The 15,812-nt window shown below is 37.6% G+C and overlaps 1 protein-coding gene across 1 annotated transcript in view; it reads right to left on the bottom strand.

Moving 5' to 3' along the window:
* CNTNAP5 (contactin associated protein-like 5) overlaps positions 1-15,812 on the bottom strand; it is an 827,651-nt gene that overhangs the window by 99,748 nt on the left and 712,091 nt on the right. The window contains exons 18-19 of the mRNA XM_012727192.1: positions 12,374-12,613; positions 4,553-4,777 (exon numbers count right to left, since the gene is read on the bottom strand). Of these exons, the coding sequence (XP_012582646.1) occupies positions 4,553-4,777; positions 12,374-12,613 (465 nt within the window). The remainder of the gene's footprint in view (positions 1-4,552; positions 4,778-12,373; positions 12,614-15,812) is intronic.

Raw genomic sequence — 15,812 nt, 5'->3', positions numbered from 1 at the left:
GGGGCAGGCGGGAATCAAACTCATGCGGAAATGGCTTTATCTTCTCAGTGCAGTGCTTTAACCCTCTGCGCCACCAGGGAGGGCCTCTTGTCTCTTCTTTTTAATGGCCCCTTCCTCCAACCACTACCTCTTTGAGAAGGCCCTAGTCTCCTTAAAGACTCAGACATGGAACCACAACACATTCTCATGCCTAAGGACTTTTTGTCCCCAACAGCCTCCTGTTCTTCCTCCATTCTTTCATCTTAGAAATTAAAATGATTTTCTTCATCGAGGAAGAAGGACTTATTTTGTGAAAGACAGCAATAGCTTAACCTGATCAAGTCTATTGGACAAAATTCAAGAAAAATGGTAAAGGACAAAAGAGAATTCTAAGCCTGCCAAGTCAAACCCCTGCTAGGATGCGAAACACACATGTGCCGCTTCGAGTCACGTTGCTTTTATAGCCTCTGGCTTAGAAATTCATATTAAATATATGTGCAAGCCAAAAAATGTTCAGTATTCACACATCCCCTTCACCTGTATCTATAGCTTTCTTCCCCCAGAGAGCTGAAATTAGAGTCACTGTTGTTTGACACAGCTGTGGGCATTTTCTTTTTTTCTTAAACTCCATTTAAGAGTGACCCTTTCATTTTGATTTTTAACATATTCCCAAAGGTGTCTTAAATCAAAAGAAGGTCAAGATACCTCCATGAACAGAAGCCTCTTAACTTCATCCCAGAGAGGTGTGCATCAATCTTATTACAAAACCATTCAAGAGGAAATTTTTCCTCAGTTAACTCTATTTTTTCCTATCCTTTTTTTTTTTTAATCTACAAGTAGTCTTAATTTCCACTTGTATTTTCAGAGATACTTTTTTCATGGAAATATAGCAAAATTACATTAGAAATATCCCTAACTCTTTATAACATAGTTCCTCATAGAGATATTCCAAAGTCTGCAAAAGAAGCTCTAGCAAAAGAAAATATAAATGTAATACTACACTAGAAAACAAAACAAAATCAAAATATAAGACTTCGAAAGAAATTCAGAGGTCTTCATCTCTGTATGCATAAATAAATAAATCTTTATAAAAAGAAAGTAAAATCAAAGGGTCACATAGAATAAAGCCAATAACAAACTCTGGAAATCTGACTGCAGAATTGAGGCCACAAGATGGGGATAAGGAAGGAGCAAGGGTAAGGAGAGGAGGAAAACTGAACTATGATGGAGAACTATGGTGGCTTTGGTGTTCGGTATTCTGTGGATCCTTTCATATAAGGAGGTGCGATCCCAGGCCTTTCAATCACATAGCATGTTATACATTATCATACAAATGGTAATGCAAATATATGTGAAAAAAATAAGTAAGTAAAAAGAATTTCAGAGGTTATTTTTCTTTGTCATCTGCTTATTCTTATGCTTCCTTCCAAGACAGTGGTACTTAATAATTATTTGAATATCTACAATGACAAGGAACTTGCTGTCAGGTTAGGCATTTTACTCTACCATTATAAACCCTGAATGCCTAGGAGATTCATTTTAAAGTTAGGCAAAATCTAACGTTTAGTTAGATTGAGAATTCTGACAAATTTATTCATTCACAATTGTCCTTCTGAACATTTAAGACAATTTTGAGTTTCTTTTTATCCTTATTGCTGCAGACAGTACCCATTCCTGAATATCTGTATTGATCTCCAGTTGTTGATGGTAAATGCCTAAGAGGGTCAATGAAAGAATGACTGAGAGAACACATGCCAGTTACTTCTCTGTAGTGTAAGGTGAAGGCAGGAAATGTCCATGACCCTAAACCACTGAGTCATTCATCACTGCCTACTAACACAAGTTCCCTAGAGCAATGATGTATGTGTGTGTGTGTGTGTGTTTGTGTGTGTTTGGGTGTGTGAGAGAGAGAGAGTTTCTGAAGTTAAGTGAGGGAGTCATTCTGTTACAAATTATGACTTCTGCTACCATTTATTTTAAATCTGACTGAGCAAAAAGGCCTACATTTTAAAATTTATACTGAAATCTAAGTTTAAAACAGTTTAACAAACAGACAAGGCATGAGTTTCCAGCAGTTAGCTCAGGTTCAAAAATGCAAATGCCTATGGGGTCAGGTAGAGATTTCAATGAAGTGAGGCTTCAGAATATAAGAAAATAGGGGCTAGGGTAGAATTCAAGACTGGTTTCCAAAATAAATGAATTCAATTTATTTAAATCTCTATGTGCTTCCCAAAATACATAGCATTTTCAGATTAGTGCTGTGGTTAAGAATACAGAATATGTTCCCATGTTCTGAGAGGGGCACTTGAATCCCAGCTCAGTTCCTAACAAGCTATAGGATTTAAACAAATTATTTAACATCATTATGCTTTAGTTTCTACAACTAAAATTATCCATATATTAATGCTACCAATTACACAGGGTTGCTTAGAGGATTAAATATTGTATAGATGGCCCTCCCTGGTGGCACAGCAGGTTAAAGCACTGCACTAAGAAGCATAACCCACTTCCGCATGAGTTTGATCCCCGCCTGCCCCGGAGGAGATCCACATGGCGTGGCAGACCTCTCCTGACCCGCTCGTTGTTCCCTTCAGCAGTATACTTTGTCGATCTGCCTGTTCTGCTCCCCCCTCTGTCCCTGGTGAATCCTTTCACCCTCCGCATCTCTGGCCTGTACCCCAGCTCTGCATGAATAAATAAATAAATCTTTAAAAAATATATATTGTGTATATTAATGAGGACAGTACTTGGTATATAGCCTGTAAAATAGAACATATATACAGAGTATATAGAATACATAGCTCTGTAGAGTATACTTTGTATATGTTAGGTATGTAGAGTAATATCTATATCTTTATCTATCTATCAATATAAAATGTTAGATATATAGAGAGAATATACTGATACACACATATATTTATCATATATACACACATACACACATGTATGTATAGGTGTGTGTGTGTGTGTGTGTATTATATAATTAGCCCTGTTATGCCTTATCCATATTCAGAGTACAACTCTCAGGACAAATGTTCTGTGGAACAATATCAAAAAGATGTATTAGGGAAATCTTGAATCTCAGTACTCTGTCACCATTTTATTATAGCCCAAACATATAATAACATCTAGTTCAGAAGAAATATTTCTGGACTGATGATTACGAGACATAGCTGGCTGGTCTACATTAAACATTCCGTACATGCCTCACTCTGCTCAGACAAACTTACATATCTCAGCGACCCATTATGGCTTACAAACAGAATTTTTACTATAATGGTCTTAATTATTCAACAATCCTCTGATAAGTAAGAAGTCTAACAGTCCATTGGATTTTCCCTCTTTCTTGTAGGTTGTTTAAGACCAGACAGTCTTATATTGGCCAGCCATCATGCTAATGTCTCTCTCTTTTTCTTCTTTGCCCACTTCACTCTTTCAATGAAAGAATGATCTGATGGTACATCTGGCCACTTTTATAATACAATATTTCAGTTTTTATTCAACTCAACTACCAGCTTTCATCACTGATATAGTTATTTACATCATTCTTTATTTCCAATGTCATGGTTTATCAAAAAAAAAAAGATGAAGCAAAAATAAATACAAAGGGGAACAAGAGAAATAGCTAAATTTTTAATTTAAAACTTAGAGAGAATACAAAGTATGTTGCCTGCTCTAGCTTATCTTTCTTCTAAATCCTACTACAGTCCACCTGATGACAATGGTTCTAAAGTCTGGACTCATTTTATTATATCAGAAAAATATAAGAGAAGGAAAGACATTCTTGATCACCCTCAGTCTTACTTGTTCTTTATCCAAGCTATAGTGATGTTCACATCTTTGCCCTCTTAGTTTCTGATAACTGTCCCTTCTCCTAGGATTTGATTACATAGTGCCCTTTACTATGACCATATCAAGAACCCTCAATATCACATAGTGAAAATCAGTCATGTGGAAAGAAAACCTAACATTTTTGATAGTTTTTGATATAAAAACAGGCGTCCTTCAGCATCCCTATCTGCAGTGGGTTTACATCCCTTTATTCTCTAAAATTTGCATAGTTCATATTATCTATTTTTTTTCAATATTCAATTTTCAGAATAAAGTTCCATATTCCACATGGCCATACATAGCATATTCTTCTTCAAAACCTAGGCAATAAGCTTCTATTAATACAGTCTATATTTATGCTAGTTGCTTTAATAGCCCTGAGTAAAGGAGGGTACAGCAAAGATGACCCCATTTATGTGAAAAGAATCTTTCTAAGATTCAGATATGCTTATAGTCTTATCCTTTACACTTAATGTATCCCATCACAGATTATGTAATATGGAATTACTGCTACACACTTGAAGTAAATTAAAGTCAATGCACTTAAGATATCAGCAACAAACTGACACTGATCCTGAATAGCAACTGCAACTCCTCAATAGGTAATACAATCAAGGGTTTGGTTGGATACTGAACATAAATTTCCCAGGTGGAACTAAATTTAGGCTGAAATCATGCAAGGTATGTTCTGTGCTCCAGCCCAGGCAGGCATTCCACCAAATTTCATGCCTGCAACACTCACCATTCTTGCAGAGCAGTACAGCCAGGGAATCCTGGGAAGAATAATTGATATAGAGCAAGAGACTGGGTGCCTGGGCTGTCACAAAACTAAATGCAATATTTTCCTTGGGTAAAGATGAATCTGCATAAATTGCTGAGGATGAAGAGCTTACATTCTTCGTCACTGGATAAGGTTCTTGAAACATGTAAGCAACTGAAGTGCCAGCCTCAAAAACTGCAGAAACCTCTGAAAAAATATAAGAGAGAAAAGAACACATTGAGCCATTTAGTCAATATTTAGTCAACTGTTTAGGTTAGCAAAATGTTAGTTTATTATTTCGTATGCAACAAACACTATGTTTGGGTTTTTACATGAATTGTGTAATATGCTTCCCACATTAATTTTGAAGTGGCAGATGTCATTCTTGTTTACAAATGAGAAAGGGAAAGTGCAGAGGTTACACACCTCGAACAAAATTCCATAGATTGAAAATAGCTCAGATTTGCATTGTGACATTTAAATCCAGGCTAGCATACATTTGCAGAATTACTACCACATGCCAGGCTGATTACTTGAGAAGAAAGGATAAAGTCTCCATGCCTCCAACATAACAGAGAAGATACCATCTCATGTCCATGTTGAGAATTAGCTATTTGGTTGTGAACTTAATGTAGTATATACACATGTTGACTCTCAACAATGCACACTTGAAAAATATGTAATGTCATCATGCAGTATGACTTCACTTAAAAAAAAAAACAACAAAAAACAAAAACAGTCCTTCCCTGGTGGTGCAGTGGGTTAAAACTCAGCACTAAGAAGCTAAAGCCACTTCAGCATGAGTTTGATCCCCACCACAGAGGTGATCCACATGGCACGGCAGATCTCTTCTGACCCGCCTGCTGCTCCTCTCAGCAGTGTACTTTATTGTTCTGCCCGTTCTGCTCCCCAACTGTTATCTGGTGAAGCCTCTCACTGCCCCTGCACCTCTGGCCTGGACCCCAGTTCTGTATGCAGGTTTTTTTTTCAAATAAATAATAAAACCAGGGGTCTCCTTGGCAGTGCATGAGTTAATGTCTCAAAGGCATCAAGCTATCACCAGTCACTGTGACATGAGTTTGAGCCCTGGATGGGAGCTGATCCACATGGTGCAGCAGACCTCTCCTGCCTCACCTGATCTCCTCAGAACAGTACATACATCTGTTCCCTACTCTTTCTCTGTACATCCCCATTCTTTCTCTTATGAATCTCACTTCCCCTACCACACCTCTGGCCTTCATTCAAGTTTTTGTATGCATGAATAAACAAAATATTTAAAATAAATATTTGAAGTTTTCAAAAAGAAAAACAAAACTGAGATCCTCACAAAACTGGCCTGTGTGTTTCTGGTCAGGGGGGTTCTAAGTGGGTGTCAGTCACACATGATACAGGCAGCAGTGTTCTCTACAGAGCTGCCTAAACTGTGAGGCCTATGGAAAAAGAAGAAGAATATGTGCAAATGATAGAAAAGACAGTGATATCCTGTTCCTAGAATCACTGTTGAACATGTCTGGGAATTGGTATTCAACTTTGCCCACAAAAGCCATATCAAAGATTTAAGCAAAGAGGCTCTCCTATGGAAATGGTTCCTGTAGCATAGTACATTGGCCAGTTCTGGCAAGTATGTGTGCATGTGGGGGAGGTGTGTGGAACATCCACAAACTGACTAGTAGGAGCCACAAATCACAAAAACATCCCCTCCATATTTCTCTCTCTGCAACAGTTATTATTCTATTGTAGTGAAACTCACACCAGTTTTGGCTGAAGCCTCACTGGATTTCACACTGGTTCGTGATTCCAGGCAAGACAGTCAGTCCTGTGGAGACTCTTATTTTCTCATCTGGCAGAGGGAAAATATAACAGCTACCTCAACAGTATCTGTATATAGATAAATGGCATGCACATGTATGCATGTATGTGTGGTGTGTATACATATATGTATATATGTATGTATGTATATAACACAAACATACTATGTATGTGATTATATCTGCTATATATCTGTATGTATATATATGCACACACACACACGCATATAGAACATATATCTATATTTATGAACTTCAGTGTTCACTTCTGTCAAATTTAGATATGAATGTCTTTCCTAATGAACTGGGGATAAGGGATATATGTTATAGTTGGTACTTAAAGATTAACATTCCTTTATATTACCCAGAAATCAAAAAGGATAAACTCATGACATTGATGAAGCTGGAAGGGATGAGGCATAGTGAAATAAGCCAGAAGGAAAAGGAAACATATTGGAAGATTTCACTTATAAGAGAAAATAGGGGCACCAAATGAGGGACGGGGTGGGGGTGGGATGGGGTGGGAGGAATAACCATTAAAAAAAAAAGTACAAAGAAACTATAAACCAGAGACATTTTGCAGAGGAGGAGGAGGGAGAGGGGTCAAAACAGGAGCTGGGAAGAGCACAAGGGACTGTAGTGGTGATGCAGGGGTAGGAGTTTTACAGGGCCTATACCCAAAAGGAGAAAACTTGCATTGACAATAATGAAGAGTGCGGTCCTCCCTGGTGGCACAGCAGGTTAAAGTATGGCACTAAGAAGCTAAAATCACTTCAGCATGACTTCGATCCCTGCCCCTGAGGTGATCCACATGGCGCGGCAGACCTCTCCTTGCCCGCCCGCTGCTCCTTTCAGCAGTGTACTTTGTCTATCTGCCTGTTCTGCTCCCCATTCTGTCTCTTGTGATTCCTCTCACTGCCCCTGCACCTATGGCCTGGACCCCAGTTCTGTATGCATACATAAATAAATCCTTAAAGAAAAAGAAGAGTGATGTAAAATAAATATCAGATAGCTAGCTAGATAGGTAGGTAGGTAGGTAGGTAGATAGACAGATAGATAGATAGATAGATAGATAGATAGATAGATAGATAGATAGATAGATAGATAGATATAGATAAATTTATTAATATTTCTTTGTTCCATTGAGAAATCCAACTCTAGAAATCCAAATCATGATCTCTGGCACTCACTCATCACAACCTAGACCACCTTCCAATGGTGATTTTTAAAAACCTATTTATATCTTAATGTGTATGTATGTATGTTATTTGAATATATTTATATATTTATGTATCTTCATAAATTATACCTGTTATATTTTAATATATTTATATGTTTATGTATCATCTATCCAAATGTGGAGATACTCTCTCCTTCAATTAAAGCTGCCCTTTGAGAGACTCTCAGGTTTATCTCTGTCTGACAATGTAATATGGAGGCTAGATTCCCAGCATAGCTGAGATTGGCAGCAAAGCTTCGTCCTGAAACCAGCACAATCAACACAAACCCATATTGGAATGATTACTTTCTCTCTTTCCTAAATGATATGTGGAATGTTCTATATACCCCCATGAAATTCTCTGATTGAGTTGGTGGTAACTAGAACATAATCAAACCTGGCTTTTAACTTCCTAATTCTATTGCAAATTTGTTCTGCCTTTGTCAAAATTCCTTAACAACCTGTAACAGTGCCAAAAAATTAAAGTTGCATATTTATGCATACTGCTTAGCATATTGGGAATACTAGTTCATTTTTACTAAAGATTCAGAGAAAGAGTTTTTCGTTTATCATGCAGGTTACAACATCAGTACTCCTGATTACAAAGATATGCAGTGGAGACATGTGACAGTGAAGATTCTAGTTAATCATCAGTTTGATCTAAGTACTTTCTTTTAGTGAGTTTCCTTGGGGACATTTGGCCTGAATTTTGAGCTACTATCTCCTAGTTAAAAGAATAATAATTGTTATTTGATATTCATTTATGTGTGTTCAAATACAAGTATAATTCAGAACATTCTATTATGAATAGTGTATTAGATGTGGATACACACATACACACATACATACATATACATACACACACACATGTGTGTGTATGTGTGTATATAGAGAGAAAGCACTTTCCTTTATAGTTAAAAGAGGAAATCAAAACAAACAGCATTTGTAGATTAGAAATGTTGATTTCTGTCCTCTTCCTTGGCTCCAGTCCTAATTGCTTTTATTTTATTTTTTTAGCTATTGTCTAAACAGTGAAATTTAGCAAACAGTTGGATTCTACCAGTCATGGTTTCTTATATTTTATAATCTAAGAGCTCTCTCATCATATTTAAACTCTCTGACTAAATTGTTGGAACATTTAAAAACCAATAATTAAGTATAAATAAAACTTAACATGAAAGTGCTTCTTAATGACCATCATGCTATGTGGGGCCAAACACCAGTATTAGCAACATCTTCTGGGCATCTCACCTAATGGTGGGAATTGTATTGAAAAAGTTGCAGCAGTGGAAGGTAGCCTAAAGTGTGATGTGTGAGAGACAGAGACAATAATTCTCAGAGTTGGATGTTTCCATGGCACAAGAAAATATTAATCATAAATTTTGGTAGTAATTAACAATTACAGTATGCATTCTTTATCCACAATCCAGTGGGAAATATATCAACATTTGAATGTAAGAGAACACTAAAGTTCAGAGATTTAGTGACTGACCAATAAATGTCAGAACTGTACAGACAGCCAAAATTTTTTTTTTTATTTCCTTTCCCCCTTTTTGACCTTAATTTCTTTCTCTACATGGATGTGGTAACCAAATTCAAATATGTAATTTTTATTTTGTGTGATTATTTTTTTTATTATCCAGACGCAATTTTAGTACCATAAAAGCCTCCCAACATTTAAAAATGTACAGTTCGGTGTTGCTGTTGTTTTACATACAAAGTTGTACAACTATCATTACTATCTAACTTCAGAAAGCTCATACTCAAGCTCAACTATTTCCCATTCACTTCTCTCCCAGACCCTGGAAGTCACCAATCTATTATGGTCATTAAAGAGTTACCTATTCTAAAGATTTTGCATAAATGTAATTGTTTGGAACCATTTGTTTTAAAGACTTAACATATTGTTTTAAAATTTTGTCAGGTTCTAACAGAAGTGTTTTAGAAACAGGAAGTGATTATTGCAACATAATCCTAACTCAGACATTGGTAATAGGAAATGTCCCTGATTCCCTTCCAGATATTTCCAATATGTGCAAGCCAAATTCAACTGCCATATTTGCTAGAACCAAAGATATACTAGTAGAGAATCTTCTAGATAATGACACCCATTTCAGTTCTTTTTAGGATTTATTTATTTATTCATACAGAACTGGGGAATAAGCCAGAGGTGCAGGGGCAGTGAGAGGATTCCCCAGAAACAGTGGGGAGAAAAACAGGAAGATGGATGAAATACACTGCTGAGAGGAGCAGCGGGTGTGTCAGGAGAGGTCTGCGGCGCCATGTGGGTCACCTCTGGGACATGGATCGAACTAGCACAGAAAGCAGCTGCGGCTAGCTTGCAGTGCTGCATCCTAACCCGAAGCACCACCAGGGAGGGCCCCATTTCAGTTCTAAGCCACATCTCCCAGAGACAATTGGTATAGCTAAAAGGTTTGTTAAACAGCTCATCAACTAATATCTCCTCAAAAAATTTTATAAAGCAGATGAATAAAGCTTATATTACATATTGTGCAATTGCTGAATATTAAAAAGAGTCATTTCCTTAGAATTATGAGTATGCGGAAAGTTTGGAAACAGTGAGATGCAAAACAAGCTGAAAAGTCTAAACACATATTTGTAATTCTCTGTTAGATCAAAATAAAAAGTTGAGCGTGAGCAAGGGGAATTTTCAGCATATGCAGGCAAAAACACAGTAGTAGGGCATCAAGGAATTAATAGAAACGGTTTCAGAGAAAGAAGACAGTTAAAAAGTAGTCTAAATTTAGAATAATATGAGCTATGAAATTTTTGAATAATGTCCCTGTGGAAATGCAAAGAATGTTTCTACTGTTCTTTTTTTTCTCTCCACTGTAGACATGGGTATTGATCCTGTTTTAAAAAAAAAAAAAATGCTTGTGTGCTGTAGTAACTGAAACAGGCAGTATCTTCTATATTTGCTTGTTTTCTAAATCAGTCTATGGATGACATTCTAATTTTCCAGGGGATTTTTTTCATATTTTATTTTATTTATTTATGCTTACAAGAGCTGGAATATAGGCCAGAAGTGTTGGGGGGGGTAAGGAGATAGTGAGATGATTCACCAGAGACAGTGAGGAGCATAACAGGTGAATACACTGAAATACACTACGGAGGGGAGCCACAGGTGAGACAGAATTCTGCTGTTCCCTGTGCGTCAGCTACCTGGCCAGGCATTGAACTCATGCTCAAGGGGCTAGCGATAGATTCATAGCGCTGCAACTCAATCCCTGTACTACCAGAGAGGTCAATTGTTCCAGATTTCTTGCAGTGTGAAGAGTCTAACAGCCCTTTAGGTGTCTTAGTCCATATTGCAAGTCTACTGGGATAGGATTTGCTTTATTTCAAGCACCCAGGCAGGTCCCAACACATAAGTGGTCCTAAATTTGTATCATCATTTTTCTCCCAAGGAACATGTTTCCATCAATAACAAGCAAGTTATTCAAAGTAATTGGGAAAAAGACTGTTGTAAATAAGCCAAAAATTTAAATTATAGAGTTCTTCAAAGACAATACGGGATGTTCTCTATCACCTATAATTTTTAAGTTAGAAACTTAAGATGGACTGCAGAGAGCAGTGTTTGGTAGAGAGCCTTGGGAAATGTATTTTAATGATTCTCTCTATAATTGCCATCATTGTCTGTGTGTAAATGCTGTTTCAAAGTGAATAAAATATTTTATTTTAATAGCTTAAATGTGTCCTTTGAAATATCATTTACATTATTTGGCTAACAGACATTTTTTCTAACAGTAACATAAAGTTAAAATGTCTGATAATAGTAAACCAAATATTTTGTCCTTCTTGAAAAATAGATTTGACATTGCAAAATGAAGATGATAAAGGTGATCAGAGGGAATGGAAGAAGGGTGGGGCATGGAAGTAGATAGAGTTGGACTCGGGTGGATTGGGAGAAAAAAATAAACATTGAACTCGTGTTTTTCCCATTTAAAATTAACAAAAGTGAGGTTCAAGATAGTTAATTACTTCATAAGGCAATATTGTTTGCAAGTATTGCACACAAATTTAAAAAAAAAATGAAAAATACAAAGTATATTGAACAATGAGACTTTATGGCTTATGGAATTATCTTAAATTTATCTAGAGAGTTTACACCATGACCATTGTCCAGGGTGCATCCATCATGGTTAATTTTTGTCAAGACAATGTATTGATAAGATAAGGAGGGGATGTGGAGAGAGCTCAGAGCTAGAGTGCAGGAATTTCTGACTCCTATGTTCCATTCTCAGTCCCCTGGTGAAAATGTGAACTTGTGGGTAAGACTTTAAAACTTCAGACCCCATTCACATGCCCAATAGAATGAGGGAATTTTATTACATGCATATCACTTTTACTAAATTAGCAATGCATTTCCTATTAAAAAATGATTTAGTTTAGCTTAAGCATTTGTAAGGTTGTGTTAGGAAGGTTGTGTTAGGACTTTGATTTTCTTTGTGGACTGGAAAGATGAATGAACTCTCAGAATCTAGTGAACCCAACAGAAGTGAGAGCCCATCTCTGCCAGTGCTCACCTGGGGCCAGGCCGTGGGGGGAGTTCCCAGAGAAAGGTTGTCTTGTATATACATGGTGATAATGAGTCCATGTAACTCTGTGGAGATATGAGGACTATCTAACCAGGGAGAAATAAGCAGTCAAGAAATGACAGTTTGAGGGCTGTCTCATGGCCTGAGTCACTGTGACTCAACCATGACCTATAGGCACAACTACAAGCACACCAGAAGAGAGAAGAGCCATGCGTACCTTTTCTGCAAAAGGGCCCTTCATATGGTGAATTGGTGCAATCACAGAAGTAGCCACTGTGCTTCTCCACACACTTGCCCCCGTTGTGGCAGATGCTACCATAACTGCTGCAGTGGCCAGGGCAGCCTGGCCGAACTCCAGATGTGACCTTTGCCCTCTCCTCCAGATCCAGTTTCTGCCCATTCAAGTGTAAGGAGCGTATACATCCTAGGAAGCCTTTCTGCCTTGATGATGTCCCCCCTATGGAGTGAAAAAGAAAAGGGAAAAGTGTCAGTTTCATAGGGTTCCAGGTTTTAAAGTTGCTAAGACTATTATTCTGTTGTCATTCTGTGTTAAATTTTCAATTAAAATGAACTGTGACAATCAGAAATTCAAAAAGCCTGGGGGGAAAAAACAACAAAAGAAAATGCATCTTTCCATGTTAGGAAATGCTACCACCTTCCAAATACAAAGTAAACTAAAGTTTGTTCAGAATCCTGTATTTAACATGCATAAGATATAAACTTCAAATAGTCACATTCCTTAAAAATGAAACCACGCATCGTTAATCCAAAGCAGACATTTGCCCAAAGTCAAATGCATAGAGCAGACCTTTCCTTCTGGCAAAGCTAGAAGCAAGCTGCTAGGCACATAGAGTTAGAAAGCTGGGCCTCCCTGGTGGCGCAAAATGTTAAGATGCAGCACTATGACATTATCCATAGCCACTGCAGCACGAGTTTGATGCCTGGCCAGAGAAGTGACCCGCGTGATACAGCAGACCTCTCCTGTCTTGCCTGTGGCTCACCTCAGTAGTTTGCCAGTCAGTCTGCTGTTCTACTCTCCAATGAATTCTGTCAGTCCCCACATATCTGGCCTGCTCCCCAGCTCTTGTATGCAGAAATAAATAAATCTTAAAAAAAAAATTAGTTAGGCATCTGCAAGAGCTTCAAATGATTATGTGCAGTGCATTATCCTGGGACAAGATGGAATTTAGGACTAGACATGGACTAAGATTCAATGGCACGAGTTGATTAGCTGTATTGCTGACTGATTCACCTAATCCTCAGCAACTTGATTTGTTAAATAGGAAAAGTTCACTCCATGTGATTAGAGTAAGGCTTAAGACCCTGGACTATAGAACATGTCCAAATATGCTTGAATGGTACTCTTGACTACCACTTCTCCTGAGCCCTCACTGTGACATATATATTATTTGATTATGTGATTGGTCCAAATTCGCCCCCAAGTCAGTCTTTAGAATACAAAATGTAACTGAACATTTGCTCAGGGTACATCATGAAGGATATTCACCATGCACCTTGCAAATGAAGTGCAAAATCTAGCCTTCAAAGTGCTAGAGTGTTGTATTACCATGGAAAATTCAGGATTGTATTAATCTATGTTACAGATTAAAAAAAAATGCATGTTGAACGTCTAGCCAAGAAATAAAGCAAAACACCATCAGCAGATATTTATTTGATTAGTAAATATAATACATATTAAACAAAATAGTGTTCTCTGTTAAATACCAGTGAAAACAGAAGTCCAGCTTGGCCATAAAAATCAGTCTTACTCCAACATCAGTATTTCAGGTCCAACTCCTTATATTTGGAGAAATGGAGGACATTCCCAGGTATAGTTTTAGAGAGGAAAGGAAGGTATGGGAAAACATCAGTGACAAGGTACATTTGCCATTTACTTTTTGCATTTCTCTGAGACTTATTAATTTTTAGGTCCTGAAATTGCAACCTTAATATGGTTTAGGATATGACCACTTTAAAAATATATTCCCACTAAGGGGCCCTCCCTGGTGGTGCAGCGGGTTAAAGCACAACACTAAGAAGCTAAAGCCACTTCTGCATGAGTTCGATTCCCGCCTGCCCCGGAGGAAACCACATGGCGTGGCAGACCTCTCCTGACCCGCCCGCTGCTCCCCTCAGCAGTATACTTCGTCAATCTGCCTGTTCTGCTCCCGATTGTCTCTGGTGAATCCTCTCACCCTCCGCATCTCTGGCTTGTACCCCAGTTCTATATGAATAAATAAATAAATCTTAAAAAAAAAAATATATATATATATATATATATATATTCCCACTAAGGTAGATAGAGATTTCTAAATGTGTTATCTCAGGCTGAATATAGATGTTAAGCAAGAAACAAACCTCTCTATTAAATAAAGAAATATTTCATCCACCCAAAAATGTCTGGTACCAATCAGCCGGCATTGTGAACAAGAAAATAATCAGACATGGAGATGGTGGGAGTATAGGATCAAGGAGGGGAGGTAACTCTTCCTCCCTGAATCAGATCAGGTCATGGACCCATAGACAAGCTTGGCAGTCACTGACAACAGTCTAAAAGCTAAGATAAATTTTCCAAGAGGGTTATTCTAGACTTTTACTGAGAAATAATGATACAACTCCATTGTATTTTCAGTTCCGATAAGTGATACCCAAGACAGACAGGAGGCAAGACCCAAATTGCATTCTCCTGTCTGTCACAATTTTAGTGAATAAATCTCTGTTTAACCACAAGATAAATCAATTATAAGCACTAGCAGATCATAGAGAAAAGTCCATTATTTTGTCCCTAGATATTGTGTGGAATAAAGAGAGAATTTATGTAGCCAATTGTTTTGTTTTATTTTTGTTTCTTATTTTGTAGGCACTCCCTGTGGTGGATTTGAATAATTCTTCATAGATCTCATTAGTGGCATTTTTCTTCTAGCAGAGATGAACAATGCAAGATCTATTGTACATATTTTTGTATTTGACTTAGCCACCAAGTTTATAAATGGGGTGGTTTCTTCGGAAGAAATGAACTCCTTGAGTTTTGAGACTTCTAGATCTCCTTGGGAAGGGTCCCAAAAGGGATCATTTCAATTGCAGATGCTGACACAATACAATGACACAAGGGACTATATACTAACTTGCATAATGAGCGAAATTTCATTTTCATCTGATAGCTTTTAATTCTTTAGAAAGGAGAAAAGCTAGAGGTTAGGAACCTTTTCTTCATGGAAAGGTAATAGGACACTAAGGATAGATTCATTTTGAAATAGCTGCTTGCTTCCCAGCTGCTAACACACCGTCAGGATGTTGACACTCACCATTTGTGACATCACCTACTATGTAGAATATTGGTGGAGGTATAAATCTTCTGTGAACTTGAACTCTCTGCAGAAAGGCAGCCCTTGTCTTTCCTCATCTTCCCTCTTCCTTCTCACTCACAGTCTTTCTCCCCATTCCCAGTACTGTGGATTTAATCTCCCAGATATCTCGGGGCCTATCAGCTTCTTTCTACACCAAGAGCATCATTTTAGCACAATTTCTCTTCCTCCCCATTCCCACTTAAATCTCCCCAGCAGCCTTCTCACTGATGTTTGTATGATCAGTCTCCATTGGGATCAGAGAGCTCAACTGACTTTGAAGTTTTGATTCTGCCATTCCTGTTTGATGTC

Source organism: Condylura cristata, unplaced genomic scaffold (assembly GCF_000260355.1).
Source record: "Condylura cristata isolate star-nosed mole 26May11 unplaced genomic scaffold, ConCri1.0 scaffold00002, whole genome shotgun sequence".
Lineage (NCBI taxonomy): Eukaryota > Metazoa > Chordata > Mammalia > Eulipotyphla > Talpidae > Condylura > Condylura cristata.
Note: the sequence above shows the minus strand (reverse complement) of the source record. Positions and strands in the feature narration are given on the sequence as shown.